General features: G+C 40.6%; 1 protein-coding gene across 6 annotated transcripts in view; it reads right to left on the bottom strand.

Moving 5' to 3' along the window:
- Positions 1 to 27,472, bottom strand: part of PTPRM (protein tyrosine phosphatase receptor type M) — a 749,712-nt gene that overhangs the window by 144,741 nt on the left and 577,499 nt on the right. For 4 of the 6 annotated variants that reach the window (XM_036823981.1, XM_036823980.1, XM_036823984.1 and 1 more), the window contains exons 15-17: positions 7,065 to 7,216; positions 3,366 to 3,440; positions 3,111 to 3,137 (exon numbers count right to left, since the gene is read on the bottom strand). In XM_036823981.1, coding sequence (XP_036679876.1) covers positions 3,111 to 3,137; positions 3,366 to 3,440; positions 7,065 to 7,216 — 254 coding nt within the window. The remainder of the gene's footprint in view (positions 1 to 3,110; positions 3,138 to 3,365; positions 3,441 to 7,064; positions 7,217 to 27,472) is intronic. The other 2 variants (XM_036823982.1, XM_036823985.1) reach the window with 1 other exon arrangement.

Genomic DNA, 27,472 nt, shown 5'->3' on the forward strand with positions numbered 1-27,472 from the left:
CAGGTGTGTAGCTATGTGCTGCTGCTGAAATGGTACCTGGATCACTACAAGGTGGCTAAAGACACAAAGACAAAATAAAAAAGGTGGTAAGTTGATTTTATGATTTCTTTTTCATTTGGATTTGCTTTGAAATTTAGAAATTCATATGTTCCCATCTATTAGAACAGTTGCAAATAAACCGGGACATTTTCACATCGGATTTGCTTGTAGGCAACTGCCAAGCTCACAATGTGGGGGAGGCTCCCTCCTGAAGCCCTGAAGCCCTGGAGCTTTCAGCTGCTCCAGCAGGAAGTTCTGCTCTTCATACTCAAATACATGGAACATTAATTAGTTTCCCCACTGTGCCTCTCGTTCTCTCAGTTTTGCACCTTTTGGGATGAACGTAATTAAATGCCCTCCACTGTGGACTGACCTTCTAAACTTCCCCAAATGAATCATGTGGGTCTTCCATGTGGATCCACTGGCAACCTCAGAGTGCTCTGATCCCAGGGCGAGGCATTCTTGGAAGTTTTAAGTCCACAGAGCGGCCACCACTGTCCCCACTGTATGTATCACCCCCACTGCACTATGACATCTTGACCTCACTATTATGTGGACACGTCTTAAAGCATTTAAACACTACCAGATCATCTAAGAAAAGAACACTATTACCGAGAACATAGCTGCCGACGAGGAAACTGAAGGTTTCTGGTGTGATATCTGTTCTGAAATTGTGTCACCTAACCTAGCAGAAAATCTTGATTCCACCAAAATTAGTGATTCATCAGTTTCCTCTGACTTCTTCAAAAAGAATGATTACTGATAAAATACATCATTTGTCACTAACTTCCTATATTTGTTAAAAATTACCTCCCCCGCAATTTTTAATTAAAAATTATGGCTAAGAGGAAATCAGAAATAAAGTTTCTCACTAAAAGTTCCGATGGTTTTCTAAGAACTGAGAATTCATTCTACCTACATTCTTTAACAAACGATCTCGAATTTTCAATGAACCAGCTGAAAAATCTTGAATTGAAATGGATGCTGTTTTTGAGGTAGGCGATGGTCCTACCTAGCTATCCATCTATCCATCTATCTATCTATCTATTTTTTTTTGCAAGAAAATGATATAAAGGCACGCTAAAGCTTTATACATTAGGGCTGGGCACCTTAGCCTGTGAGAATAAAAGGCACTAGAGGATTTAATTGTGCTAAGCTGTGAGTCACAACAAAACACATCTTCCTGTCTTAGTGTAAATTAAAATAGCACTATTCCCAAAAAGTGCCAGGGTAGATGTACAGCATATCTTCATTGCATGGTTTCAAGTGATAACCTATGTAAAATATGGATTCACCTTCGCACCGAGTGACATGGAAGGGACAGTCCCCAAGCACCGCCATTTGTCACATTGGCATGTTGGTACCAGCTCAACACGGTAACAGTTATTTGTTGATCTGGCTGACTTATTTTTCACAATGTGCATCATTTTTGCTATTTGAATTGTCTGTTCAAGTGACTCTCTCTCTGAAGAGAAGCCTAACCAACTTTAAAAGATGTCATTAGTGTTCGTAATAACAAAGCCCCAACTTTAAAAGATGGTATTTGTTTAATAAGCTTATCTAAATCCTGCTGTGAAATCAGAACATTTTCTTCCCTCTGACAATGCACATCTCAGCCCTCCCCACTCATAGCTCCCCCAAGGTCAGAACATCTACTACAGGAATTGCCGAATGAATGCCAGGCACACAAAGAAACCGCAAATCTTCGCCTATCAAGAGATTCTGCAAATGTCATCTGCATTTAGATTGCATTGTTCGGGCACCTAAGATTAGCCTGTGCCCCTCACTTTTGAAAAGGATAAAAATGCAGCTTTCTTTCCCTTACAGTCAGGATTAAAAGGTGGCAGCTTTAGTGGGGTTTGTTTATTAGTCCTCAAAATGATGCAAATTCAAAAAGTCTGCTTTAGGTCCATTCTTCAACTTCTGTCTGAGTTCATTTTTTCCTCAAGCAACAAACTTGCTTAATCAAGCCCAGAAAACACCATAAGGTGGGAAAAAAAACCCCACCCTCTACATGAAAGTCATAACAACTTAAGAGAAAAGAGAAGCACAGGGGGAAAAATTATGTTGCCAAGATATAAACCCTTGTAAAGAGAGTTAGGAAGCAGGACTGGCACAGCTGAGGATGGAGCTCTGGCTGCGACGGATGGTTACACACCTTGAAGTCGTTTGTGTTGTGCTCCTTTTCCGTAAGGTTAGTAGTACTGATAGAGAGAGAACATAGCCGGGTACGCTCGGGCTACGGTCTCAAAGGCAACAGCAGCTCATGCTTGTTTGGTTCTATCACGGCCAGGTAATGCCATTTCTCCTCACCCTTCTTATATTTGGACAAATGGGATTTTTTCTTTAACTCCCGCTGGGAATATTTCCTACTTTCATTGCATTCTGCCCCATGGGGGCTAACATTTTATTTCATTTCCAGTGACATCCGACACATAATGAACCATGTGATTATAAAGTGTCACCTTGTCGTTTTGCTGTTGAGAACATCGGCTCCTTTGAAATTCCACTGTGTGACAGGCATCTGAAATGCCGGGGGTGCCCTGGGTAGCTCCGAGGAGGGGGAGGGGGCCAAATCTTTACTGTGATGATTTTTCTGCGTAACATTTGGCATAATTAGAAAAGTGCTATTTTTGAAACTGCTGTTTTCAGTGCTTAGCAGTAAGTGAAAATAATAAGAAGCTATTTTCACGTTTATGACTGTCACCACTTTGGACAGACTTTAGGTCTTGCAAGTACACAGCTGAGTGACGACAAACTGTGTTTTTCCTTGGGATCAAAGCTGACTTTTAATTCTGAACCTGGACAGGGAGAGTGCTGGAGCCGGGATCGTTCATTGGAACCTTCTGGTATCATTCCCAACACACACACGGCAAACCCTTCTTATCAATGGAGACTGTTTAGAGAAAGTCTTTTTATTATCTATGCCCACCCCCCCACCCCTCCAGGCCATCCACCACCCCCCGTGTCCGGGTTACGATCCTTGCATCAAACTGCCGTCTCCTACAGAGTGGCCACTGACTTTAGAAATTACTCCTGTAATAAACTGTGATAAAGGGAAATGTTCTCACCTAAAATTGCAGTTGGCACAAATGGGTCTGTCATACATCATAAGCAGGTCAATGCAGAGAAAGTAAAAAGAGAAAGAACAGTAAATGACTGATGAAAGGCCCCCCAGTTCTCCCGCAGAAAGCCATAGAAAGCGTCGGGTTACAACACTTCAAACACGCTAAGCTCCTAAAGCATCCTGGGCAGCAAAGTGAGCCCTGGGTGATTCTGACTGCTCAGGGTTTATGAAGAGATGAAACAACGGAAAGCTTTGTTACCTGGGTAATAGGAATTAGGCACCGAGGTGCTCAGGGTGTTCGTTTTCATGGTAAAGGACGATGGGGAAGACACAGCTGTAAATAAGAGAAAAGGCATGTCAGCGGGGGTAGAGAAGCAACACCAGAAAATATGGCCCTGAGGTCACTCACGGGGAAACCACACTGGGTAGACTGTTGACCAAAGAAACAACAGAGGTTTACCCGAGTCTATGTGGTAAATACTATCAGTCTCCACTGACTCTGCGGGGAGTTACTTGTACTTTAGAGGACATGCCCCCTTTCACTGAAAAGATTTTCTGATCCCACAAATGAAGGAAAAAAACCCACAACCACAGCCGCCATTTTGGATTAAGAAATTCATTAATTTCCCTTTTGACTTCTAGCCTTTGCTTGCAGAATTTTACTATTACACTGAACTGATTTTTACAACTAAGTATGAGAGTGTGTCTACACATGGCTTTTGGAGAATATTCCGAATGTCAATGTTTTTGCAGTTCGCTAAATCCTCACCTTGCTCCTATTTTGGATATTCAGGGAGCTTTTCACGATGCGATGATCTGTTTTATGAAAAATAAAGATGACGCTCCATGTGTACTATATTTAACGTGAAAGCTGCATGCCTACATGTTGTCTTATTAGGCCTTTAAATCCTCGTAAACATGCTTATTTTTCTCTGAAATCTTCCTCTGAAACACTCAAGATTTAACTATAACACCTTCTCTTCGCCCTGTTATTAAGAGGTAGAGTCAATCCCATCCAATTTATCTGATTCTGTTGAAAGTGGATATTTCCTATTTTTAAAGCAGTTTAACTCTCTTCAACATCTTAATTGATTAGTGCTTTAAAAACACTTTAATTTCATTAAAGTGTAAGGATAAACTATTTGAATGTGCTCAAGTGCTCAAGCTGGTTAGATCTAAGTCTAAATTTTAATTCCTCTGATGTGGTTATACGGTTTATTTGATGTTGAGTTCCTGGTCAGGACGCTAACACCCACTTACATGGCTGTTTTATGGGAGGCTCTACCAAATCCCTGGGGTTATTGCACGTCATCTTTATCCTGATGACATGTTAATATATTATCGCTCTCTTGGAGCAGTTCCCTTCAGACAATGATTTTACCTGTGTTTATATTTTTCAAGTATAGAATTAGCAAATGCCAGAACCAGACAGAACCCAGGCTGCCTGTCAGTTATATTTTTCTAAAATAGAGAAGTATCACATTTATAATGCATGCTTATGATAAGCTGCCAGGAAAAAAGAGAGCAATTGATAAAAACAAGGACAAAAACCCGAGTACCTATAAAACATGCCATGGTCAGGGAGCAGAATGCTTATTACCTGCTGACATTTTTATTTGTTTTGTAAAAATATGCAAAGCAGATACAAAATAACTGTGTTTATTTTCACCTTTAAAAACATATTTTAAACCCTTTGTTTGTATAAGAATTAAACCCATACCCACTATCCATAACTACTTTCCCCCCTTTTAGGTACGACTCCCATTTGCTTTGGTGGACGGATTATTCCTCATTCTTATAGATGTGCTCGGGTTTATTTTTAAATTCTCCAACCTCGGTTTTCTCACCGTCTCATTCCTAAAAACTACTTGCTTCCCAATCCTAAAAGATCTCAAACATATCCAGGCTTGGCGTAGGTCTGGGCTAGAAGCCTAGTGGTCTAATGAACACTTTTCATGAAAACTTCCTTCCCCAGTAACTGCTCTTTTAATTTAAAGGCATTTAGAGAGTATGCCGATGACAAAGTTTACCATTAGGGTCACTGCCCGTGGATGGCACTGGATGAGACCTACCCATTGTTCAGAGAGCGGGAGGACAGTGGAACGCCTCATGCCATGCTTCCTCCATTGGCTTTACGGATGGAAGCATCAAATAACGCCTCCTGGCGGGTGAGCCCCAGAAGCTGTGTCCCCACTGCTGCAGCAGCCCCCTCTACATGGGCAGTTTTGGATTTCCACAGATACATTCATTTTTTAAAAAGTCAATGCCAAATTAAATATCCTGTCCAGAGGCAAATACCTCCTGTTGCTCAAACTTCAAAAGCCTAGAAACTACCAGTGTAGGTTTCTGCTCTTTGGGCAGGCAATTCCAAGTAAATTTATTCGTGAGGAATTTCACCATGAAATAGAAGATTTGGAACAGTAATGGGTTATCATGGAAAGAGCGAGCATGTATCCGCGTGGTCCCTTCCACACTGTTGGTCAAGAAATAACTGCTCTGACAAAAATTCTCATCTTGTCTGTGGTGGGAATGACTTGCCTCCCCCACCCCCCCACACAAATGCATCCTAAGTTGCTTTATTTTGGCAGTTAAACGCATTACATATCTTTAAATGGAAAATACATTTGCTACAAAAAAGCAGAGAAAATTGTACGAAAAAAAGGGATGGAATTTGTGGTAAACTGAAGTACCCCAGATTCTGCCACCTACACTGAAAATGACATGAAAGAGCAAAGGACAGTGACCACGGTTGAGGAGTGAGTCCTGTCCGCCGGGGTGAGAGCCGTGTCTGCTGAAGTCCTGCAATAGTGGGCCGCGGCTGCACGTGGATAGATAAACGCAGGGCCTCTATCTGGGCTAAGGGGGACAACGGTAGTCACTGTGAACAGAAAGGAACACGCCTTTCCACGAAGCCTTGCTGAATGTAGGGGAAAGGCAGGTGTGGGAGAAGGGTGCGGACCACAGCAGGCATGATCACAGAGGGTGGGGGGCCGGGGGAGATGCGGATCCCAACAGCCCAGGTGGGTGGTCGGGACAGGGGCGCACACCGTCCGCACTGGGATCAGCCCTCTCGCACCAGAGACCGTGTCTCTGTGATTCTCCCAATCCCCAGCCTTTACTTTATTACTGTTGGTGACAGCTGTCCTTTATCCATCCGCAAGCCGTCCAGCATCCTGGTTGCACAGCCAGGGTCGGCAGCAGCCTTTGGGCATGGATTTCACACGTTAAAGAAACCTCTGACCTTGAACCTGTCAGGGCTGTGAACCACATCATTAGGCACAGGCCACAGGATTTACTTTTGGTCCCCGAGAAGATCACCAGGGACACGGCAACTGCACTTTTTGTATTCATACAATCCATGTAATTGTTGGCTTCCTAAAATAACGCCTTGTACCTGGATGGCAGGTGGCAGCATGGAAGGTGTTAGCTGAGCTCCGTTTACCCACCTGGTGTGAAACATAAGCCTTCTGAAGTGGAAATACAATTTAGCTTATTAATTGCCACTAACAGCCCTGTAATAAAGGCAGAATTTGTCAGCTAAACAAATAAACAATTAGCTTGTTACTGCCATTTAGTGAGCTGTTTTATAACGGGCTTCCCCCGTGTGATTGCACACCTGCCTCGCTTACAGACAGGAGCTGCATAACAACGGGGATGGTGAGAAGCAGGTGCCTTCCTCTGGGTGAGGAGGGAAGCCTCCGTGTCACTGCTCTCGGGTCTTTATAGAAACGTGGCCGTGGCTGCCCGTGCTGTCTGCTCTGGTCCCGTCACCCCTCCCACATCACCGTTCCTAAGCAACCGTGGCACGTGGGGACATGTCCAGGATCATCTGAAGGGACTGGAGAAACCAACAGGGCCTGAGAATTCTCTGGGGGGTTTTGTTTCCTAACCCCCGGCACCACGTGGAATCCCGGAAACCCGAGAGCCGCCCCGAAGGCAGGCGCCGCGCAGCACTCACATCTCCCGTTGAGGTTGTGCGTGTCCATGAAGGAGAAGGCCTCGTCGCAGCTGGTGCCCTGCTCCGCGTAGCTCTTGTCCATGGAGCTCACCATCACCGTCATCTCCTGCCGCGTGCTGCTCATCGTCTCCTTCCGCTTCCTGGCCAGTTTCCTTGGGACAGAGAGTTCATTATGCAGACACGCGTGAGGATGGAAAAGGTGCACTGACCAACGCCCGGGAATCACTTGCATGGAATTAATGGTATTCATCCATAACAGTGTCTCATGATGCCTTCTAGATGGCAGGTCCTCTGCCAGCTGCAGACATGCAGAGGAGACCCATCTCCTGCCTGTCCTCAGAAAAACCCCCTCAGACCAAAAGGCACATGAAAAGATGCTCAACATCGCTAATTAGTAGAGAAATGCAAATCAAAACTACAACGAGGTATCACCTCAAACCGGTCGGAATGGCCATCATCAAAAAGTCTACAAACAGTAAATGCTGGAGAGGGTGTGGAGAAAAGGGAACCCTCCTACACCACTGGTGGGAATGTAAGTTGATGCAGCCACTATGGAGAACAATATGGAGGTTCCTTAAAAAACTAAAAATAGAGCTACCATATGATCCAGCAAACCCACTCCTGGGCAGATATCCAGAGAAAACCATAATTCAAAAAGATACATGTACCCCAGTGTTCACAGCAGCACTGTTTAGAATAGCCAAGACATGGAAGCAACCTAAGTGTCCGTCAACAGAGGAAAGGATAAAGAAAATGTGATACATATATACAATTGAAAAAAAGAATGAAATAATTCCATTTGCAGCAACATGGATGGACCTAGAGTTTATCATACTAAGTGAAGTAAGTCAGATAGAGAAAGACAAATATCTTATAATATCACTTATATGTGGAGTCTAAAAAAATGATACAAATGAACTTAGTTATAAAACAGACACACACAGTTCAGATAATATACATATTACTATATATTAAATAAAGAAAGAAAGAAGTAATACCAATGAACTTACAAAACAGACTCAGACAGTTCAGATATACACACTACTATATGTAAAATAAACAACAAACTGTACAGCATAGGGAAATATACCCAATATTTTGCAATAACCTACATGGGAAAAGAATCTGAAAAAGTATATATATATATATATCTGAATCACTTGGATGTACATCTGAAACTAACAACATTGTAAATCAACCATACTTCAATTAAAAAAAAAAACCCTCAGTCATGTTAGGAATGTACAGCCTAAACATTACCTTACACTTCTCCTACTAGGAGCTAAAGTAAAAGGGCCAATGACCCTAGTACAACACAGTCATGATATACTTACTGATAGTAACTTTTCACTAAATTACTCCTGACAGGCCATATTCAGGGTCCAAGAGTAGATCCCCCTAGTAGACATTCATCATACAAAACCGAAATAATCCAAGTAATGAATCTAAGGGGCGCCCTGCAGAAAGAACCAAAGAACAGCCCAGGCGAGGTGTGAAGACAGCATCGCTGGAGTGGGTGTGGGAAGGGAGGAGGCCATGAGGCAGCCTGCACGGACGGAGGCCTCTGGGGCATCTGCCGAACCTCAGATGGCTGTGACACTGGACCGAACCCCAAATGAACCCAGAGTAGTTCCCCATCAAGGCTGGTCAACAGGGCAGAAGGCAAAAAAAAGTCAAGTTGTCGGCTTCCCTGCCAAGTTCTGCAGAGGAGTGAGTCCTCAGGCTACCTCCCTGGGTGAACGAGATGCAAAAAGGCCCTGGAAGGCAGAGAGAGTTCCAGTTCTTTTGGAGACAGAGTTTAACCCCGGCCTTTCTAACATGCTCATTAACCGCCAGAAGCCCATAATCTTAAGTTCCAGAGACCTGGACAAAACCCATAAAAACCTAAGGGAAACTGACATTCGAATACACAGATAAAACACATTTTTATAGCTCTTACTACCGGAGGTTGTTTGATGCACCCAGGACAGACAAGAATAGAATTAGAGATGCTTAAGAAGAAGGTATAAAGCAAGAAGCTTTAAGAAGACGAGAGCACCGTAATACTAAAAATATAATGTCCTAAATATTCTAATTTTGCTTAAGCGCTTAGCATGTACACAAGAAAATGGCAGCTATTTCTAGTAAATCATCTTGACTCTGATTAACCTAGAACATAGCAGAATTTAAAATGAGCTGCATAATCAAAATCACCCCCATATTAGGTGATTACTAATGCAGTGTAAGACACTGACAACATTAGACCATATGGATAAACTTTATTTTTATTTCCAAATGCCACATAATCCAAATGCTTTCTTGCCCGTAGTTAAAATAATCTTTTGATTTCATACTTGGAAGGCAGAAGGGTTTCATTAATAAGTTGCCCCTTTTTTATTGCCAAAAGTTGTTGGAAAAAAAAGATACATTTTTAAACAGAAAAATGAAAATGATCTATAACTTCTGTGACAGTGTTGAAGTTGTAAAGATGGGAATGTATAATAAAACTGGAGCAGCCACTGTGGAGAACAGTATGGAGGCTCCTTAAAAAACTAAAAACAGAGCTACCATATGATCCAGCGATCCCACTCCTGGGCATACATCTGGAGAAAACTATAATTCAAAAAGATACATGCTACAGACAGTTCTGGGTGTACTCTGATGATTTTGCAAATATGTTCCTATAAAAGGGTTTCATCTTCAAGAAATTCATGGAAAAGACTCTGACAAGTACAGGTTTCTGGTAACTGACTGTACTGCTGAACTGAATGAATAAGCATTTTCAGAACTCTAATGAAAAACTGATGAACTCATAAAAGTGCTAACAAAAGATCAAGATGAAAAAAAAAATTAATTACATGGGACTGAGTGAACTGATGAGGATGAGTATAATTTTTGTGACTTTCTGTCTGAATTTAAAAAAAAAAAAAAATCCCACAAGGACTCAGAGGCAAAGAATATACAAATCAATTTTCACTGCAAAGTAAAGGAGCTGTTACAGTGGAGGATTACTGGACTGAATGTCAATATTATGACATAGTATGAGTGTGTTTCATGTTTGGTAATTGCAACCATTGTTGCTTTTGTTGTGGTCATCCATGTACAATGCTTGGTGTCAGTCTATTTATGTCTTGTAAAAATAAAATACAGTGTGTGTGTGTGTGAATAAAAAAAAAAAAAAATAAAAAAAAATAAAAAAAAAAAAAAAAAAGATACATGCACCCCTATGTTCATAGCAGCACTATTTGCAATTGCCAAGACATGGAAGCAACCTAAGTGTCCACTGACAGATGAATGGATAAAGATATCGTACATATATACAGTGGAATATTACTCAGCCATAAAAAAGAATGAAATAATGCCATTTGCAGCAACATGGATGGACCTCAAGATTGTAACACTAAGTGAAGTAAGCCAGACAGAGAAAGACAAATATCATATGATATCATTTATATGCGGGATCTAAAAAAATGATGAACAAATGAACTCATTTACAAAACAGAAATAGACTCACATACATAGAAAACAAACTTATGGTTACCAAAGGGGAAGAGAGGGAGGGATAAATTAGGAGTTTGGGATTAACAGATACACACTACTATATGTAAAATAGATAACCAACAAGGACCTACTGTACAGCACAGGGAACAATACTCAATATCTTGTAATAACCTATAAGGGACAAGAATCTGAAAAAGAATATATATTCTTATGTATATTCATATATATATATATACAAAACATATATATAAAAAACTGAATTGCTTTGCTGTACACCTGAAACTAACAAAGCATTGTAAGTCAACTATATTTCAATAAAAATTTAAAAAATATGCATTTACAAAAAAAAGTTGTAAAGGTTTTGAAAAGGAAGCTGGCATGGCTCCTCTGGGTGCCAGTGTGCAGATGCTGGTCATCTTCTCCAGAGCCCCCCTTTTTTCCAGCCAATCACACTAGTCTAAGAGGCAGAGTCTAGGCTTGGATGCTCTCCACAGGTGTTCTGGATAGAGGTAGCACTGGCTCCAGACCCACAGCTGCAGTTACAACAGTACATTTGCTCTCCACTTCTACGTCTGCCAGCTCACTGGAAAAGCATTCTTAAGCCAGGTCTCCCCAGGAGCACTAAAGTGGAGGACCGAGATAATTAGCGCCATCATTCAGGCAAAACATCCCCCCTTTGCTGGAATTTCTTTAATTTGCTTTGGACTGAGTTATGCAGATAATTGCCTCAATATTTTCTTTTGTTTTGCCTATGAAGAGAGACGTAGTCAAGTTTGCCAGACTTCCCTCTTTGTCTTCTCTTGCTTGTGTTTCTCTAATCCTTACAGGTTAGGAAATGACAGTGAAAGTGCTTCTTACTGCTGGTGGGAGGTGGTGGTGGAGGGGGGGATGTGTGCTCCAATAAAAGCCAAGCTTGTACTGTAAAGATCTTTCTCCTCTCTAATCCTCCGTGTGTGAACTAATTTCAGTGATGTCACGCTACACACTCCACTGCTGATCTTCCTTAAGCACAAAAGAAGCCCATTAAGGACTCATGAGAACCTGCTCAAATTCAGCAGAGGTCCAGCTGGAGACCCACAGCTTTAAGCTCATGTCCGTTAAGCATATACTCTGTGTCCGTGAACCTTCAAAACATGGCTCCCACGTCCTCAGCAAGCCTTCCTGCATTAACCTCACCCTTTGAACACAGATACAAATGTCTCACTGGGGACCAGGCAGGTACTGCAAGGGAGTGAAGCAAGTCTAAGGCAATAAGGAGTGGTGGGCACTGGAGAAACGGAAGGGGAGACAGCCTCTCAGCTCCAGAGGGTGGATGCCCCATAAGGGTCCCAGACATTGTAAATTGCAGGAGAAACCAGAAATCCAGATTTTATAGGAACTATCTGAATTCTAAGTATTGTCAAATAATTCAAATTAAAAATTTAAAAGACTGTGTGGCCCAAACAAAGCACGTTTGTGGACACTTCTGCTCTCCATTAATACAGCACTTAGAAACGTAATTGTGTTGGAAGGGAAGGGAGTGGAAACTGACATATAATACATAACTACTGTATGGCAGTGCTCTGCAAGTGTTCTCTCATTTAATCCTAGTAACCTGGTAAGAGCTATTCTTACTTCCTATTTTATAGATGGAGGAACTGAGTCTCAAGGACTTAAGTAAATTGTCCAAATGGTGGAGCTGGAATTGCACCCCAGATCTCTCTTGACCCCAAAGGTACCCATTCTAGAACAATGTGCTGTGTCTAGTAAAGTATTTCATTCATTTACATTTCCGTACAAGTTACATTATAATTATCACCAAGTTGCTTTCAAACGTGAATACTCTTATCACCTCATAACTAAATATTATGAATTGAAAAAAGTAGGATTAATTTACTAGCACCTAGCCAACGCTTTACAGAAAGCAGGTGGTATTAAGTATGCTTCTTAATTGAATTAACAATTGTTACACCAAAGCATTAGAAAAGACAGTTTTTCTGCAACCTCCTAATCAAAAGTAGCTTGCTTGGTCACAGAGGTTTTGAGTCATTGCTTGGGATTTTTGATTTGTCCTCATGCACAGCTAAATGCGAGTCCATAATTACAGATGGTTGAGGAAGGTTAGATTTAGAATTGAGAGCTGGGAATGAGTGTGGATAAACTGAAATTTATTCTCTTTCTCTTTTTCTACTATCTATTTCTCTTTTGGACATTGTGTTTCAGATCTGTATTTTATATTTTAAAGAAAACTTTAAAAACTGTCAGAAAAACATTGTGAACTTAATGAAATAGTGTTTTGTGCAGGAAAACTCCTGAAGTGGAGGCAATTTTCTTTGCAATCTTATCTAAAGACACAAGTAAATTTATTTTCCATTTTGATTTTTAAACAAATGGTTTGCCTGAGATATTTCAATCTCAAATCCCTAAATTTGGATTGCATGAATCTCAAAGACCCTTAGTAACAACAACAACTAAAAATGTTCCTACCAACACCTAAAAATGGAGCATAAAGAATTAGAGAGAGGACTTTCGGTTTATGGTCGGGCATGTAAGGAGCTTGGAGGTCATCACTCTGTCCTAACAACAAGTAAAAAGCTGAAGAGATGGAAAATCAACAACTCCTTCTAACTTGTCAGATAACTGAGGACACAGGGCAAACCAGTGCCCCCCAAATTACAGAGACAAACAGGTGGATACAGAGAATCACAACTCACCAGAGCAGAAACCCATGAGCAGAAATCTGTGTGAGAACCATCACTGGGGTAGAAAAACCTAAACTAGAATTGAATTATTGGAGGGTCAGTGTGGACAAGTCTGAGACTTAAAAACTCCAAGGGCGTCCAGACTTACGGGTACCCCACACCTTTTTGAATTTTATCTCCAGGAACCCTACCTCATTCTCAAAGTAAAGACTGAATGAAAAAACTGGGCTTCCAGCAGGAGGAGGGGGAAAGTAGACATTTTGAAATACACCCAGAGCATTCTGTGCTTTTTAAAAGGGCTTGCCCTCAAGAATACTATTTTACTAGATGGTTGAGGAAGGGGGAACCTGTTGGGGGAAGAAAATATCCAAATCCAGCTGTCTCCAGCCATCCTGTCCACCCAAGGTAGGGGCACTGAAGCACCTGTGCAGGTCACAGTTCAGGGACACAAGTTCACTAACAGGTTGAGACCCAATCATAGGTCACCTCCTCTCCCCCAACACCTTACTATCACATTACTAAAGACCTACTTGCAGAAGTCTTTTTTCCCTGGTACATCAAGTCTGGACATCAATAAAAAATTACAATGCATACTAAAAGGCAGAAAACACAGTTTAGAGACAGAGGAAGCATTGGAATAAGGCTCATATGGGAGGGATGTTGGCATTATCAGACTGGGAATTTAAAATAACTATGAGTCATAGGCTAAAGGTTCTAATAGAAAAAGTAGACAACATGCAAGAACAGATGGAAAACAAAAGCAGAGAGATGAAAAATTCTAAGAATTAGAAAGAAATGCTAGAGATAAAAAAAAAAAAAAAAAACTGCAACAAAAACAAAGGATGCCTTTCATGGGCTCAGTAGGAGAATGGACATGGCTGAGGAATGTTTCTCTGAGCCAGAGTATATGACAATAGAAACTTCCAAAACTGAAAAGCACAGGGAAAAAAAGGCTGTAAAACAAGGTAACAGGATATCCTGAAACTTTGGGACAACTAAAAAAGGTGTAACATGTGTATAGTGAGAAACCAGAAGGAGAAAGGAAGAAAGAGAAGTCACTATTTCTATTATCCAAAGAAACAGTGACTGAGAATTTCCCCCAGTTAATGTCAGACATCAAAACAAAGACCTGAGAAGCTGAAAAAATGCCAAGAAGGATAAATACCAGCAATTCTACACCTAGCGTATTCAAACTTCAGAAAGTCAAAGATAAAGAAAAAATGTTGAAACAAGCCCAAGGGGAAAAAAGAAACCCTACTTATAGAGTAGCAAAGATAAGAATTATACCTGACTTCTTCTCAAAAACCATGCAAGCAAAAAGAGAGTGGAGTGAAATATTCAAACTGTTGAGAGAAAAATACCACCAACTTAGAATTCTGTACCCTGTGAAATTAGCCTTCAAAACTGAAGGAAAAATAAACTTTCTCAGACAAAAATTGAGAATATCCTGTGATAAACCATAATGGGAAAGAATATATAAAAAAAGAATGTATATATATGTATAACTGAATCAGTTTACTGTACAGCAGAAATTAACACAATATTGTAAATCAACTATACTTCAATAAAAAATAAATAAATAAAAGAAATAGAGGGAATTTGTGGCCAGTAGACCTGCCTTGCAAGAAATCTTAAAAGAAGTTCTTCAGAAAGAAGGAAAATGACATAGGTCAGAAGGAGATCTACATAAAGAAGAGGATTAGAGAAGGAATAAATGAAAGTGAAATAAAATCTTTTATTTTGCTTATTCTTATTTGATGTAACAAATAACAGTTTGTTCAAAATAATAACAGTGACAATACTGTTGATGGTTATAGTTTATGTATGAGTGAAGTGAATGATAGAATGAATCAAGGGACATGGTGGAGGAATTAGGCATATTTCATTATTCTAAAGTACTTACACTAACTGTGATGCAGTATAGTGTTATTTGCAAGTGGACTTGATTTGGTTGTAAATGTTTATTGCTAACTTTAGGCAAGACCCGACTAATCTGTTGTTAGAAGAAAACCACTTTAAAAATAAAGATACATGTAGAGTAAAAGTAAAGGGATGCAGGGACTTCCCTGGTGGTGCAGTGGCTAAGGCTCCGAGCTCCCAATGCAGGGGACCCAGGTTTGATCCCTGGTCAGGGAACTAGAGCCCACATTCATGCCACAACTAAGAGTTCGCATGCCACAACTAAGGAGCACACGTGCTGCAACTAAGACCCGGTGCAACCAAATAAATAAATAAAATAAATAAATAAATATTAAAAGAAAGAAAACAGTGTTTGCTTTAAAAAAAAAAAAAGTAAAGGGATGGAGAAAGTTATAACCTGCTAACAGTAATCAAAAGAAAGCAGGAGTAGCTTTTTCAATTTCAGACAAAGCAAATGTCAAAGCAAGGAAAGTTATCTGGGGTAAGAAGGGCATTAGGTAATGATAAAGGGGTCAACTCTCAAGAAGACATAACAATCCTTAATGTGTATGTGCCCAAAAACAGAGCATTAGACTATGTGAAAAAAAAAAAACCGGATAGAACTGCAAGAAGAAATAGATGATTCCACTACTATCACTGGAGACTTCAACACCACTCGACCAGAAATGGACAGATTCATAAGGCAGATAATGAGTAAGGACATAGCCGAACTCAACAGCATCATCCATCAACCTGATATATCAATAACTGACATCTATAGAATACTTCATCCGACAATACTGGAACACATATTCAAGTTCACAGAGAATATTCACAAAGATAGAGCTCATTCTGGGCTATAAAACACACCTTAATAAGTTCAAAAGAATAGAAACCAAATGATCCAGCAATCATGCTCCTTGGTATTTACCCAAAGGAGCTGAAAACTTTTGTCCGCATAAAAATGGCACACTGATGTTTATAAAAGCTATATTCATAATTGCCAAAACTTGGAAGTGACCAAGATGTCCTTCAATAGATGAATGGATAAATGAACTGTGGTCCATCCAGACAATGAAATATTATCCAGCACTGAAACGAAATGAGCAATCGAGCTATAAAAGACATGGGGGAAACATAAATGCATATCACCAAGTGAAGAAGCCAATCTGCAGAGGCTCCCTGCTGTATGATTCCAACTGCATGACATTCTGGAAAAGACAAAACTATGGAGATAATAAAAAGATCAGTGTTTGCCTGGGATAAACCATAATGGAAAGAAGATAAAAAGTGAATGTATGTATGTGCATAACTGAGCCACTTTGCTGTACAGCAGAAATTAGCACAACACTGTAAATCAACTATACTTCAATTAAAAACAAAAGATCAGGGTTTTCCAGGCAGGGAAGGAGGAATGACTAAGCAGAGCACAGAGGATTTTTAGGGCAGTATGATATTATAATGGTGGGTATGTGTCATTATTCAGCAGTTAAAAACTATGGTACATATGACACCGAGTGGACCCTAACGTAAACTATGTACTTCAGGTGACAATGACGTGTCATCAGGTGTAACAAATGTACAATTCTGGTCCAGTATGTTAACAGAGGGGGAAGCTGTGTGTGGGGGGCAGAGTGTATACGGGAACTCTCTGTTCTCTTGCTGTACTTCTTGCTTGATTTTGCTGTAAACCTAAAACTGCTCTAAAAAATAAAGTCTATTAAAAAAACCCTGCAATACTGCCTGGAAAAAAAATTAAGAGGGAGAAAAAAGATAGCTAGAGCCCTAAATTTCCCAACTAGAACAAAAGAGGAGGAGGAAAGAAATGTGGGATGAATTCAAATTAAAAGGATGGCCCTTCATGCTTATTCTATTCCAACATTTCTTTTGTATTTCTTTCCTGGCATAAAAATTAAAAACAAGGAACGAGGGTAAGGGAATTGGAAGAAAATTCCTTGGCAAGTTATTAACTATGTGACAGGCATGACTTAGAGCCAGTAAAGAAAACATGGTGAAGAATGATGTCTTCAGCATCGTGTCCTATGGGAGGAAGAGCCACAGGACAGTGGCCACCAGTTAGGAGACCCAAGTGCAGCACGGTTGGGAGGAAAGCAGAAGTAACTCCTCCTCTTCTTTTCCTCCCTGAATCTCAACTGAGTGGCAGTTGTCAGAGGATCAGGGTGGAAGGGCATGTTTGCCATGTGCACCAAGCAGATTCAAGGGGAAGGAATCCAAAGGTCAACCTCCATTTGGACCCTAGTCAAGCTCCTGGTTTATTGCAACTCAGGATTATAAGACACAGTTCCCCAACAAGCCCGACTGGCCCCACTCCCAACCCTAACAGAGACCCTGCCATGTTGGGTTACACCAACAAAGATCATGACCAACAAAGGACTTGGTAACACTGACCTGAAGATCAGTGGTTGGCTATAAAAAAGGTATCTTCATTCTTAAATGGTCTGTCATTTAAAATTCTACAGGGAAGGCAAAACTCGAGGATTTGCAAATTGCATATAAACATAAGAAGGAAAAGGCAAATGGCTTTCTGGTCCTGGCTTCTACAATTAAGTGTGTGCTTCGACTTAGTTAAGGACTGGTGCAGAAGCTGGAACGGAGAAGAAGTATTTAATTTTTTCTCACAGTAGGGCTGAAGTAGATATTGGTTGAGTCAAAGAATGCATACATTATACCAAATTGCCAAGATACAGCTGAATAAACCTCAGTGAATAGGGGGCTGTCCCCGTAAAGATGGATCTGTGAGAACTACCAGATGATGTTTTTAAAGGCAAAATTTTAAGGAAAAGGAAAAGAAAATGATCTGACATTTTAAATACTTTCAACGCAGAAGAACTGGCACTGTAACAGTTAATAGAAAAACCATGAGGATAATAATTACAAGAACTTATGTAGGACTTGAGATAAACCGGGCACATTACATTCATTAACTCTTAATTCTCACAACAGCCCAGTGAGGAGATTACTATTGTTATCCCAATCCTAGAGAGAGGGAAACTGAGGCACAATGTTGTTAAGTTTCCCAAGACCATATGGCCAGACAACTCTAGACCTCTGGCATCGTTTCCTGTGTTGAGATAAAACCATCTCCATGAGACTGTTATTAGCATCACTAAGCAAACTTTATTGGTAGCTTAAATCTGGACACAGAAAATAAAGGCTAGTTTTCTTTGCCAGCTGGGACTTTGTGGCCGACGACCAACGTAAGAGTGTTCTTCTAACTTCGCTGCTCACTGTATCATCACCTAAGAGACCACTGCATCCATGTCTTGCAGACACAGCGCTATGGACACACTCATTCCCCACCCAGCTGCCTTCTGGTTCTCACTGACTAGTGAACATGGCGCGTGTTAATCACAAAGAATAGAGTTTCACATTGAGACAAGTCAGGGTTTTGATCTTGGTTGGGTCTCTTTTTCAGAGTTTACCTCTTGACCCTGTGATGAGATAAATTTATAGGCTGGAGTTGCCTCAGGCAGACTGGGAGGGGGCCTTCGACACTGGTCTTCTTCCCCTGCAACTGAGAAATGGGGGCCGATTTTATTAGCATATTACTTAAGGCTACAGCTTTATGTTGGGTTACCTAGAGGCAAAGATGCCCTAGAATGCTCCACTGACCAGTCAGGGTGTCTGCAAGGAACACACACCAGCCAAGAGAAGCGAAGAACCCTGTGGACCTCTTAGGCTAGTAGCTGTCAGGATCTCTCTTTGTACCCATGTACACATACCATAACCACGAGTATTTCATGTTGAAGAGGCTCAAATAACAGAGTCATATTATACAAATTTAATGAAAGATTAGTCTTTCTCAAACTTAGAAGTTGTAAAGGAAATACCTGGAAAAGGTTGACTTTCTTTGAAAACAAGTTGAAATTACATGTATTACAATCCAGGATCACTTCAAAATCATGATGTGTGTATCTTTTGTATGACTCTGATGATGACAGTTATTATTACAAATTACAATAAATAAAGGGGTTGGGAAGGTGTTGTTTATTGCAAGAAACTTCATGGACTCATATGTTAAATTAACATGTGGGAACAAAATAATTCCAATATCCTATGTTTTATTTTTGGAATTAACAGAATTAAGAATAGAATCTGTTATTTTCTGGAGGGAGTCCAAGTACCTAAAGCTTTTGAACCGTAGAGTGTTCGACTGATAAAACTTTTCCTCACCCTTGAGTTTCAAAGGAACCTCTGATTGGAAAACATTATCCGGATATGGTTGGGGAACATTGTGTTTATTCTCAGCCCACAGGTATTTCACTATGTTTCTTGGCAAATGTTAGCATCAGCTGCATGAGGGCAAGGCTTTTGCCTCTTTTGTTTGCTGTATATGCCCTGTCCTAGAACTGTACTGGCCTGGGGTAGGCATTCAACAAATATTTCTATTTGTTCTTATTCTGATTATCTGATTAATCATAATATTATTTCCTAATTATAAAAATATGGGATGAACATATTTGTGAGAGGCAGAGACAGAGACAGAGAGAGACAGACAGAGAGACAGTGACTCTGACGCACAGCTAATGAAGCTAAAGGTCTCTGGGTCAGTACTTGGAATTGACATGCACTTCTCAGGGCTCAATCCTAGAGCTTTTCGGTTTGTGGAAAGAATGAAAAGGACCCTGCCAGTTTGAAAACACAAAACATGGATGTAGATGTATTTTTCTAAGTGATAAGAGAGGAATTGAAAAAAAAAAAACCCACAACTCTTTTTTTGGGTAACTTGAACTTAACATTATCCCTATAATAGCCTTGGAGAAAAGCTGTTGGGTCACTCCTGAAATGCACTTAATTATCACTCTCCCCCGTTTTTCCTATCTGCTTGGACATCTTCCCCACCTCCCTGGTTACCTTTCTTACCAAAGAGAAATTCCTTGAGAGCCCAACTTTTCCCCATACCCTCCCCCATTTTCTATCTGGCCCGGAGGGTGACAGCGCCTGTTTTATAACCGTCTGGTGATGTTTTAAGCTGGCCTCCTCCAAAAACAGGCTGCAGCAAGGACCAACGAACACACACACTCTGCTCTCCTGACACACACATCTTCCACTCGGGAGTAACTCACAGCTCATATGAGCACCTACTGTAATTTCCCAGACCAGCCTAAGATTTTGAAACATTAAAAAAAGCCAGTAGTAAAAATAATAGATGCAGTATCTGTCAATCTTAGTAATATTTTGTTTAGTCTTATTTCTCACATAAGGGCAATATGAATCCACAGGGGCTAGAACCAGCGATGGCACAGAAAATAGGAAATGGGTAAAATCCACAACAGAGCAAAATAGGAATAAAGCGACATTAGTGCTAGCGGCTCCCCGCTCACAGTCAGCTTATGTGGCTGAATTCTGTGTGTGCACATCATCTTGAGATTTAATGGTTTCAAAAATGTCACTCTGCCGCAAGACTAAATTGGTACACTGTTGATCCTCCATCAGACTATAAATACGAGTGAGAGAGGAATTTTTAATGCGTGTCATATCGGAATAGTACCTCTAGTTTCCCCTTGACAAAGTTTGTTAAGCTCACTAAAAAATTGGAATGCCTGTCTATGAAAAACAGAGCAAGCCATTGGTGTCAACACGCAGGGAAATCAGAGTCCAATAAACAAGAAAACTGTGTGTTCTGTTTCCGAATTAACCAGGGACATTATCATAAAATCCAGGTGACCCCTTGGATATGCAGAACTAAGTATCCAAGAAGCTCATAAACATACAGGATGAAAAATTTTCACAAAATCGTTCTATTCCAAGTGTAAAATACGGCTGCTGGTCAATTTATTCAGGGGCAAATACAACTCATTTCTTTTGGGGCTCTAGCAACCTGTGTGGAACACAGCAACTGAGAGAGATTGCTACAGAAGCACCAGCTTTAATATTTCATTACTTACAGGCACCCCTATGGTCATCTGACTGGTCATTGGGCCTTTCTAAAAATCCATTTATCTACCAACCACTCTTCCCAATCCAGGCCTATCTTTTCTTAACTTATTCTAAACTGTGGTCACTTTATTGACGAAAATAGTCTTTTCCCCATGGAAAAATACAAAAATCACACCTAAAACATTTTACCTCTGATTCTGAATTTGTAAGTTTCTCTTTTTTACAGATAAAGGCAAAGCAAACTACATGTATTTTAGTACTTTGGTACACTGGTAGCAAAAGGTGCTTACTTGCTATTAGAAATGTGAAAAGCAAATAATCTCGCCTTTATATGCTATTTATTTATTATGTATGTGTGTATGCGGCAGAGGGGGTTGATGGGAGACAGAGGAATTTTTTTTCAAAATTAAAATGAAATCTCAAAGGTAACACCAAAGTTGTACTAAATTATCATATTTAGCAAGTTGTGTTTTCCCACATACTCACCAACACTTGATATCAGTTAAAAATGTTTGCTAATCTGATGGGTAAAACAATGGCATCTCATATTGTGTAGATATGCATATATCTGACTATGTGTGAGGTTGAATATATTTTCAAATGTCACTTAATCATACGCTGGTATTCTGTAAGTTGCCTATGTATATTTTATATCCATTTGTACATTTGGATTTGTCTTTTTTTATTGATGTCTAGATATTTTTTTACAGTTAGGCCACTAGTGCTTCGACATATAAATATTAAGAATATTTTCTTCTATAGCTTGTTTTAAAATTTTGTTTATGGTGTCCTTTGGTATACAAAAGTTTATGATTATGTCCATGATGGTTTTAGGGCATTCCCTACCCTGAGTTACAAAGATATTCTCCTATACTTTATTATACCTGGTGCTCTTTCTCTTCCTAGTGACAAAGGGGATGAATTAGATGCTGGCTTGTCAGGTACGGCAAAAAGATAAGCAGACAAGAGGGTTCAAGATGGTGGTGAAAGTAGCTGACGTAGGTCTAGAAGCAACCAGGTTCAATGAGCACCCGTGAAGCCAGAATATATTCTCTAAGTGCCACTGCCTACTAAAACCTCCAAGATTTCTTGCAGAAATGGCTGATTCCAGTCATGGGGCAGACAATGAGTAAGATTAGCTGAGACCATCCTGTTGGACCAGAAAGCAGGGAAGCTCCAAAGATTTCTGGAGTCATGTTGAAAGAACACAAGAGACAACCAGAAGGGGCTCCTTCTGGCCAAAGAGGAGATGCTCTCAACATGCAAACACTAGCTATTGTAAAGCGTTCAAACATATTAAATAGGTAAAAATCCCTGAGTCCATAATGGTACTACTGGTTACTGGATAAAGTTGTTATGACACCAATTCATTCTGAAACTAGAAAATAAAGGGAATGAATTAAACATTTATCTCGAGTTTCCTACAGGAATTGTATTTCAGGATAACCAAATATTTGAGCCGAGATGGCACTTAATAAATATGGATGGAGTGATGGAATTAGGATGTCACCATTTTGAAACCCCTAATAAAATAATAGATCTAGGCAATCATCATCAGTAGCTTAAAAAGCCATTAAGTGAAAGGCTGAAGTGGAACTCTGTAATGGATGGATCAGGTTGGCGAAACCGCCACCCGCCAATCAATCTGAGCATTACGTGCTTCCCGATGCAGCGTGATGGGAAGTAAAAGCATGACCACAAGCAGTTCCTACCAAAACAAGAAGCCTGAATCTGATTCAGCCTCCCTCTCTCACCCACATCACAGTAAGTACAGATGATGAAAGGCACCTTAGATGACACACCAAGAACAGGTCAGCCAAATTCAGAACGCAGGCGATTCCACAGGATGAATGGCTTATTCAACAAGTGAGGGCGGGTGGAACACGTGAGTCCATGTTATGAATGAAGACGCACCTACGAAAGGTTAGGTGACCAGAACGATAGCCAGGTCTCCAACCCTTTAATTCATTTTTCCCAATACATTCTGACCAAGACCTCTAGCTTGACAAGCTCAGAGTCAGAGCGAACTTTCATAGCGATAACTGGGGTTTTCCATGTTTCAGTGGAAATTCATAGAAAAGTGAATTGAGATGCACTTGCCATACGAAGCCACTGAAGTGACTGTTCCAAATGCAGAGCTCAAAAGTAACAATGAAGCTGACTTCTGCAAAGAGAACAATAGCCTTCCTTTTAATTGAGCACTTCATCCTGAAAAGGGGAGTCTCCTTTTCCTCATTAATGGTCTTTCCCCTTTTCTTGTGATTGAAGAGTCACATGATTTAAATAAAAAGTGAGAAACTGAGCCAACTCAGGTGATGGCTGCGTGATTCGTAGGAGCAAATAACACAGCCATGAAAGACATTTCCTGCAAAGTATGACAGACTTTCAAATTATCCTTCTCCAGCTAATTAGCATTTTAGAAAAATCGGGTTTAATCATTAGAGAAGCCCTCGGCTTATCTGGGAGCTGTCTTGTGAACAGTGGCGGCAACTTTCAGGGGAGATGTATGCAGCAGGTACTGCATTTTCTTTCGATTTCTGAAGCAAAGAGAAATACTGCCATCCCCCTCCCCACCCCCAACTAATTCAAACATAATGACCTGTCTGTGTCTTGCTATGGCGTTTCTTGACGCACATCAAAGAGTTAAGGGGGAAGGGACACGTGTAGGAGGTATTTGAAAGCGTCCCTTGCATAGGCTATATACACAGAAGAGATTCATGGCTTTGCTTAATTTATAAAACACCTACCTCCCCATTAAATGGCATGACAGCAAACTTATATGGCAGCTGACATAAATCACAATTCATATTGTGTGGGGTATTGGCTTGATCAGTGTGAAGAGTTAAGACTCCTGGGGGTGAGGGGAACAGCAAAAACAGTCCAAATCATCCTCAGTCACATGCACATTTCTTTTTTCAAACTTGTGACTTTGGGCTGCTTTGGTGGCTGTGCAAAGGAATGTTCTGCTCCCTGAGTCACAGAGAGAATGCTCAGCGTTTCATTCTGCTAACGACGTAGAGAACTAAAACAATTACGTGAAAAGTCTCTGTAATATTTGAGACTTATATTAAGATGGAGAGAGTTGAAAACTATTTGCTAAAATGTGTACTGGAAAGATGGGCTGAATTTCTACCCAGCAACTCTAGGCCACTGAATTGAAGCTCCCTTAACATTTCATTCCAACAAAATACAATCATTAATTCTTACAATTACTATCATATGGCTATGCATCTTGGAGTTCGTAATAAGTCAACCAACTTTTAGCAAAACACATAGGGTTTGAGCTGCCTACATACAGTGAAGGCCAGGAGTTATTCCGTGGAAGGCTTTGGAGGTGAAGTTGAGAAGGTGGGTGGTAATACTTAGACAAGAAAAGCTACACTGAGCAGGAAATAATATAATAGGAATTAGATTTTAGGAAAAAGAATTTTCCATTTTCTCCCATCTCTTCATACCTCCATGATCCCCCCTCTCCTCTGTCAGGTGAACACCTCTTATTTCACTGAGTAAACAGCAGCAACCAGAGGAGATACCCACCTCCCCCATACACATATTTTTGCCAGTTCTGGTTTTCTGTTTGAAAGACACAGACACTTTCTTAAGTCTGGGTTTCCCCATATGGGGAGAGTGTATCACATATTTTGTAGGATGATTATGAGGATTAAGTGAGAATACAGGTGAAGTACACTTCCTGACACTTGGTAAGGACTCAATAGTTAGGAGGGAAAATAAGACAGAACCCTTCTCTAACAGCTGACTGCTGTTTCAAATAATGCTGCTGTTCCTGGATATTTGAGAATCCACAAAAGATGTCTTTCACTCTATTTTTTCTAGTATTTATTCATTCAGCAGTTCATAAGCACTGTGAGCCCAGCAATGTGCTAGCAGCTGGGGATATGGGTGAAGACATCAGCTCTCCTGTCTGAGAAGCTCAAAGCTGCCAGGATGGGCACGTAAAACCACCACAGAGGTAACGAGAGCAGCAGTAAAGTGCGTTTGATACAGACTCTACATGGTACCAGGGTACACAGGCAAATGAGAGAATAGACTCTGGACTATCATTTGGATGATGCTTTTCTTCATGTCTACTCTCCCTACTCTTCTATAACGAATGCCTCTAACTGTAGCTTGCAAAATAAACACCCTCTTAAACCAGCAGTACCTCTGGGTGTGTGGGGGGGCACAGAAGAAAGAGAGTTCAAGTTCAGGTTAAGCAAAATGTCTCTATTTTTCAAGGGCAATCACTTGAGTATTATTCCACCTGATTGCTATAACTTTGGTAATTGGGATCTTAGCTCCTGAGGGTTTCGTGCAGTATTTGATAAGTAAACTGCCCTCACTCTGATAGTTCTCATAAATGGTTATAAAGGAGATGCAGCATCCATCAGCACATAAATGCTTACATATAATCCAAAGTAAAATTAGGTATTAAAAACATCAATGATCTTTAGATAGGTAATTCAAGGGATGATCAAAGAAAACACTCTTTTTATAAAGTAAAGCAGCAATTATAGTCACAGGTATCAAAACTGACACCCAAGAGCTAGAGAAAGTCTTGGCTCTTCCTCAAAGGAGGCTTATTCAGGAGAGACCATAGCTTTTCTAACTCAAAATAGTAATACGGATTTAGGGAACCCATCCACTGAGTGTTGTGCTTTTTCCCAATTCTCTCATGACAATTGCTCCCAATGGGACATTTCCACATGGGGGATGCCGCAACCTGGCCAGTGGGAGCATTGAGTATAAATTGCTTAGCTTTTTCAAATTAGCATAAGAAAAATGAAATCCCTTTGTGTACATGTTTGTGTGCATGTGTGTGTAAAGAAAAGCAGGAGTATTTTACGGCAATCTGTGCTATACACAAGGATTCTGATAAATGGCTTGTGTTACGTAATGTCTGCAGCCCCCAAAAAGGAAGTTGATATGCATACTTGAAGAAAGTAAGTTCAGAACCAGTAGAAATACTTTAAAGTTCCTGAAATCATCACTCACAGTTTCCACATTTTCTTGGTCTTGTTTTTCCCTCCCTCTCCTGTCTCTGATCTCCTTCTTCCCCTTTAAGTCACACTGTTTCTTTAACAATTTCATATCAAAATGTGCAGCTCTTCTCAAGAGTAATGTAATCATCATACCATGTAATGCTTCCTCAATGCAGCACATGATGAGATATAAAATAGATAAGCAACAAGGACCCACTGTAGAGCACAGGGAACTCTACTCAATATTCTGTAATAATCTATAAGGGAAAAGAATCTGAAAAAGAATGTATATATGTATGTATAACTGAATCACTGTGCTGTACACCTGAAACTAACATGACATTGTAAATCAACTATTCTTCAATCAAACAACAACAACAAAACACCGAGCTGAGGAATGACACCTTCACTGGAAGCAAGGCAGGCTTCACGCACCCTGTGAGGCTGCGCACGGCTGCCCATCAGGTGAGGATTCCCTGCTCAGCACCCCTTCTGCACCCTCAGCTGCTGAAGGAAACCCTGGCTTTGATCATTGTTGGGGACTCTTCCTCTTCCTGAATCCTAAGAACTCAGAGTCAGAGCTCTTTTCCCCAGGATAGGTACGCAGTGACCTGGACCCTGCTTACTCTTCGGAGAGGCTTACGCCAGGGTTCCAGGCAAGACGGACCAAGAGAAACACAAGGGTGGGGCCGCTGCTCAAGGCCTATCCTCTAAACCCGCAGAAAACTCTGACAAAACGATGAAAGTGGAAGACAGAGAAAAATGAGAGCCCGAAAATTTCCTTCCCGTTGAGCATCTCACGGCCCCTGTGCCCTGGCTCCCCGAGTTCCCCCAAAGTGCATCGGTTAATCGGCTATTTATTTGAAACCATCTACAGAAGTTAATAGACAGTTATCAGTTAATTGAGTGCAGGGTCTCCTCATTCATCTTGCTGATTCAATCTAACCCCCTTCGTCTTCCAGACGGCACGGTGTCCCTGCGGCTCCAAACAGTCGCTGCTTCAAGAAAGGCCTGAGAACAACGGGAAGCTAATAGTTTAACTGTTCCTCTAAATTTGTTTGACAAAACTGACATTTAGTGTGTTCTGCCCCGTTGTGGGTAATCTGCAATTTACCCCTGGGCGTGTGGTGGATGCCCGTTTTATTATTTACCTCTCGTAGTTAAAAGCCTAATTAATATTCCGCCCTGTAACAAAGATTAGAGATTTGACAAACATTGTAATTTAAATTCTCCATTATAGCAAACATTAAAATCAAACATCTTCCACACAGCCCATTGCATAAAGGACACGTGTAGCTGTAATTTAACTTTTTAGTTTTTAATACCAGAAACTAATTTCTGCTGTCAGTTTAATGAGCTGGAAAACACAAATCTTGCTGCTCTCCGTGTGGGCACAGACTGTGAGAGATGAACTTAGGGGAGGGTGCACAGTGATGTCTTTCAAAACGTATTTCTAAAAGCGCCAAGC

The sequence above is a fragment of the Balaenoptera musculus genome, chromosome 14, assembly GCF_009873245.2.
Source record: "Balaenoptera musculus isolate JJ_BM4_2016_0621 chromosome 14, mBalMus1.pri.v3, whole genome shotgun sequence".
Lineage (NCBI taxonomy): Eukaryota > Metazoa > Chordata > Mammalia > Artiodactyla > Balaenopteridae > Balaenoptera > Balaenoptera musculus.